At 33.3% G+C, this 5,699-nt stretch overlaps 1 protein-coding gene across 1 annotated transcript in view; it reads left to right on the top strand.

Moving 5' to 3' along the window:
- Positions 1-252: 252 nt before the first annotated feature.
- LOC100168936 overlaps positions 253-5,699 on the top strand; it is a gene marked incomplete in the record, with an annotated part of 17,805 nt that continues 12,358 nt past the window's right edge. Inside the window, 2 exon segments of the mRNA XM_001948144.5 lie at positions 253-796; positions 5,327-5,429. Of these exon segments, the coding sequence (XP_001948179.3) occupies positions 728-796; positions 5,327-5,429 (172 nt within the window).

Here is a 5,699-nt window from a genome sequence, read left to right as displayed (position 1 = left end):
TACTACAAAATGTATAATATTCTATATATACTATTATTATTATTATTATTATCATCATCACAGTGTGTGTGTGTGTGTGTGTTATTATGCGGAAGGTGTACACGGGGCGTGCGCGAGTGGTCCTTTGTGCGAGACTTTGGGTTGGCGGGAGGGTCGGGCAGGGGCACACTAAGGCGGCGGGCGGGCGGTCTCCTCGACTGGCTCACGGCGCACGATCTGCCGCCGCCGCCGCCGCTTGGTTTTTCACACATCTCCCCGGCGCGGACAACAGGACACAGTACGAGCACAGCGTTCGAACCGCGCCGCACGAGATTGCACTGCGCGCTGAGCCCTCTCCGTTGTTGCATTTAGTGCTGTTCTAGAGTTGAGACGGTGATCTATTATTATCATTTTTATCGCTAATAATTATAATAATATTGTCGTCACGTCGTTGATAACGCGTTTGCCTAGATCCGTACCCGTTCCCGTGCCTACCGGTCCCAGGGCTGTTCTAGTCGCGATAATAATAATATAACATCGAAAACTGTGGCGGTCGTCGCTCACCGGGAGAAAAACGATCGTCGTCGGCTGTGGCGATAATAAAATTATATCGTTGTTATGATTGCCTTCGTCCCAACGATCCCGTCGACGATGGTCGGCTAAAATCGCGGCGCAGCACGACGTCGTCATAAACCGGAAATAGCGGGCGCTCGCGACCCGGGAGGGGTTGGTCGACGACGGGCGGCGAATGATGCTCAAATTTGTCACGCACAAACTGAAGACTCACAGCCTCGAAGACCATCGAAGACCTACCAAGGTAAACGATATTCCAGCGTCATCGGCTGTTCGCGTTTACAACGCCACCAATAACAGTGACTGTAGCAGTAGAGTAGTAGTAATCTTGGTAGTAGTGGTAGTGGTAGTAGTAATAATAGTAGTAGTAGTAGTAGTAGTAGTAGTAGTAGTAATAATAATAGTAATAGTAGTATCATTAGCAGTAGTAAAGACTAATGATATAATAAATATTATTAAATTGTTATTTCTTTTTTTGATAACGTGCACAAAGGTTGTCCCCTCCCCTTCGGGCAACCCCCATCACTCGGTCGGTCATCCCCACCGAGACAAAGGAACGCGCGCGCTCGTGTGCGTGACATTTTCTCTCCACCTCTGCCACCGCCACCACAGCCGCCGTAGTTGATTCTCTTTCATCGTACGCGCGGGCGCGCGCGCCTGCTCGTGCTTGTGTGGGTTTGCGCGTATTCATCAGCTGATCGCACGCGTAGGTACTAGGCACCTCACTGATAGTATGTGACCGCTGCTGCGGCGGCGCACTGTCTATTTTTAATCGAATACTATATTATTATTACTACTTACTATTGCGTGCGTGCTCTACGCTACGTTACGATAACCGGTAAACCGAGCGTACTCGTCGCGATAACGGCCGCTCCGTAGCGTAGTGTATTATTACGTTTCCCACGCAGTCCGTCCGCGATCATATCGCCGACATATCGCGGTTGTTAGGTGTGATAACACGACGCCGATACATAATATTAATACACATTTATGCCTACATTGAATATTACACAATAGGTAGGTAAACACCAAATTATCAAATAACAATATCACAAAATATAATATTATTGTATTGTTGTTGCCGCTGCATAATATCATCTGTCATCGCTTTGGTCGACTACGCTTGTCGCAATTTATATTACCTCTATTTTCCTACCGAGCGTTAATTAATAATATTATTATAATATACAATTATTATCATCTTTTCCCCTCCAACTGAAGTGGTCGTCATCGTAGCTCGTCGCGTTGCACACTTGCACACACGATTCGTCCGGTGGCTAGCTGCTTATCACTTGCGCGGGTCCCGTTCGGTTTCGTCGTCGTCGGCGGACGTAGTGCGCGCGTGTTGTCGTTGCGCCGCGGTGGTCCTCCTCTAACGCGTTCGTCGAAAGTTCGTGAAGGCTTTTTGTTGGATGCCTTTCGTTTTGCGACACAGCCGGTACCTATATTAACGTATACTTAAACCATAGAACTTGGTTCTAAATCTTTATGACTTACACCCTGACACCCATCTACCCACTGCAGTATTTTGTTCGTACCTGAATTCCTTCCTGCTCCGCGCACATTGCGCGGTCATGAGGCGACGTCGGCACTCGGCGCACTGTTTGTTTTCTCTCTCCGTCCCACGCGCAACATGGCATATTTTTGGTATCCATATTTATGTTGTCAGTTTTGATATTTCGTTGAAGAATTTGTCCGTGTTGTCTATCTTTTTATGATATTTTCAATTGTTCTGTGAGCAGTTTTAATGCGTTTATTCGTGTATTATTATGTACATACTCATAGCTTGATCATAGACCATAGTACATACAATTTTAAGTATCGTAAGAAAACCGACTCACAAATATGGACGACGTATGTTGTTGACTATAGAAGTTGCTCAACAGGTTAATTCACTTTGGTATTAAAGTTAAAAACACGACGGATAGTTGTAGACTTCAAATTTGTTGCTTTGCTGTGGTTTTGTCAGAAAGAGAAAACAATAAAATTTAGTACGCCGACGTCTCTCAGTGAGGTTTATGTGATACTAGATCATCGATTATCAACCAAACATTCTCGTCTACCACGAATTCGGATATCAATAACTGTTTATTTTTTTATATTTGTCTCGGTTTCTAGAGTGTTGAAATCCCGTCGATAATTAATAAATTAATAATTTATATTATTTTTAAATCTATTCCATAATTTCGTTGCTTATGATATCTTTTTTTGATAATGATTTTGCTGGTTTAATAATACAGACTATAATAATATTATGAAAAATATTACTTACACATAATTAAGTCTGTGGCTTGATAATTTTATTGTATACCTACATAAGGATAAGATTATAAATTATAATAATATCTTTATCGTAATAATATCTTATCTCGAGTTGTGTTTTAAATGTGTAATATTCTTTAAATTATCTTGCAATGTGCATTTGTTCTTGCAACTTCCCAACTCCCAAGATTTCTTTATAGTATTGTTTATAATTTATATGCTCATTGACTTTTGATGTTCAATTTCCTGCTCAATGGCAAGTAATTATATATTTTTATTTTAAATAGTCTATTTCCAAATAAATAAAATGTCTGTTATTAAATTCTGTATGATATTATCGTGATATTAGTACATACTAATTTTTTATGACAGAAATATTCTGTGTTATATTCAACGTTCCTAACCAATTTAATATCTGTTAGAAAATGTAAACCATGATTGTTGCCATTATTTTTAATACCAGCATACTATATAGATATTAACCTAATACAAATGCATGAGTTTCAATGATTACTATTAGTTATTCATATTACATATTATTATCATCCTGACCAACAATATTATAATGAATATTAATGTTTCAATAATTGATTTTCCTTTGAATTTTTCTGTACATTAGGTAATTAATAAATATTGAAAAGTATTTATATTTCAATGTACTATGCATTTGTAATACATATATATATTTATCTATTTTTAAGTAAGTACCTATTTATAAGAAATAAGAATCAACTATTCGGCGGAACTACCTAATTATTAATATTTAAGTAAACTGATAACACTAATTACCAATCTCATAAAATTGTCTTAATGATTGCTTTTTTACATTTTACACTCATTTAACACTTGTTTACTACTACTTTGAAGGTAATGGTTTTGCCATAATATCCACTATAATTTATATTGTAATTTTATATCTATTCTGTTTTATTATAAAACTGTTGTCAACAGTTTATTTATTTTTAATAAATGTATTTTAATATTTTGATACATTTATTACTTTTTAGTATTATTTTTTGTAGTTTATTAATACTTAATATTTAGACAGATACATTTAAAATCATTTGCCTGGCTAATTGATTATTTTTTTAATTGAATTATAATATACTTCCACATTATAACATTGATTTGGGTTCTCATGATAACTATATTATAAACTAAATAAAAGTTTACTCATAGCCCATAGTTAGGTACATAAATTATGTTAGTTGACCAACAATTGAAATAGATGGTCTATTGCTACCCACATTATTACCCACATATTTATAAGTTTTTCCTACAATGAAAATAGAAAATATTATTAGTAAATAGCTGATTTTTTGGTTCTTAAAAGCCTAAAATATGATGCTAATATGTTCTAAAAAAACTCTAAAATATTCTCTAAATATTCCTGAAACTTGTAAATATGCAGATACTTAATATGATTTTTTTTCTTAAATAGTTCAATAAAAACAATAAATAACTGTTATGCTGCATCATTCCTTTGGTAACAGGTAAATTATTTAAATATAAAAAATGTAAAACAGTTCATACATAGGTATGTAAATGTAATAAAAAATATATAAAAAAAAACAAAATAGTTCTTAGTTCAATAAAATAAATAAATTGCATTCACCATTCTTTTGGCAACAGGTAAATTATTTAAATATTAAAGTCAAAACAAATTTAATATTAAATTTTCATCATATTATCAGTTATTAAATACCATAATCTGTGGTACAATCAAAGACTGAGAGTTGTAATATAATGTACATTACAAATTTGATTACTAACAAGTAGATAATTGAATGATTTTTAATTTTTATCATTCTTAAATCAAATTGTATTGTTTTCCTAGAGAAAATTGTTGCTAGAAAAAAATTACAACTCAAGAATTTAACAATATATATGATTGTTTATGAACAATAATAGAATATTTTCTAAAATATGAAAAATAGCCAATAGGTTAAATAATATTTTCTAATGTTCAAAATATGCTTAAATATGCAAAATAAATTTTTTCCTACAAATTCTATAATGGATAAATCGTCCACATTTTTCATCCTCGTAAAGTTGCATAAAGCCAATAAAAATATGTAAAAACCTTAAGATTCGCTCTCTTATTATTAGATATTAACTGTTTTCTATTGTCCATTGTATTTTATAATTATTTACTGTGTTATATCTGATGATAGTGTATAAATATATAATAATTGGTATGATGCTTATTTTATTATATTCATAAAATGTAGGTAAATATTTTATAGGTACTTAACTTTTTCCCAAATTATTTGTTTAGGTAGGTAATTTGAACTGTAAAGCTATATTTTAAGTAATGATTAATATATTATGGCAATGTTTTTCATACTTCTTAGTTCTTTTTATATGTCATTATCAAGCAAACATTATTATTATTATTATTATTATTATTAATAATATTAATATTATCAGACATCAGTTCAATAAAAGAAATCATATTTTGTATTTTTATATAGTAATGTTTTAGCTATAATAGTTTTATCCTTTTTTTTAGTTAAAAACTGTTGACCACGACTCTGGCACAGAGTCTGACGACGAACACAGTCCAGATAGAGAACCCAAAAGTACAAAACCAGGAATACCTGAATCTACTCGATGTAAGTTTAAAAAAGTTTGAATTTTTGTTTAGATTTGATAACTTGTTTTTATACCTATAGGTACCATTTACTATGTACTTCAAAAGATTTATGATCAAATATTATTTTTTATCTAATTAAAATGTTTATAGCATACTAGTATAGTAATAAAATAAAATAACTGAGAACTTATATACAGTGCTCGACTTGGCAAAATTAAAGTAGGGGGACTCTGTTACTTTAAAAAAATGAGCGTCCCCATATCACTTATTAAATGTTACTGAGCCGTGG

This window comes from Acyrthosiphon pisum, chromosome A3, assembly GCF_005508785.2.
Source record: "Acyrthosiphon pisum isolate AL4f chromosome A3, pea_aphid_22Mar2018_4r6ur, whole genome shotgun sequence".
Taxonomy (NCBI): domain Eukaryota; kingdom Metazoa; phylum Arthropoda; class Insecta; order Hemiptera; family Aphididae; genus Acyrthosiphon; species Acyrthosiphon pisum.
Note: the sequence above shows the minus strand (reverse complement) of the source record. Positions and strands in the feature narration are given on the sequence as shown.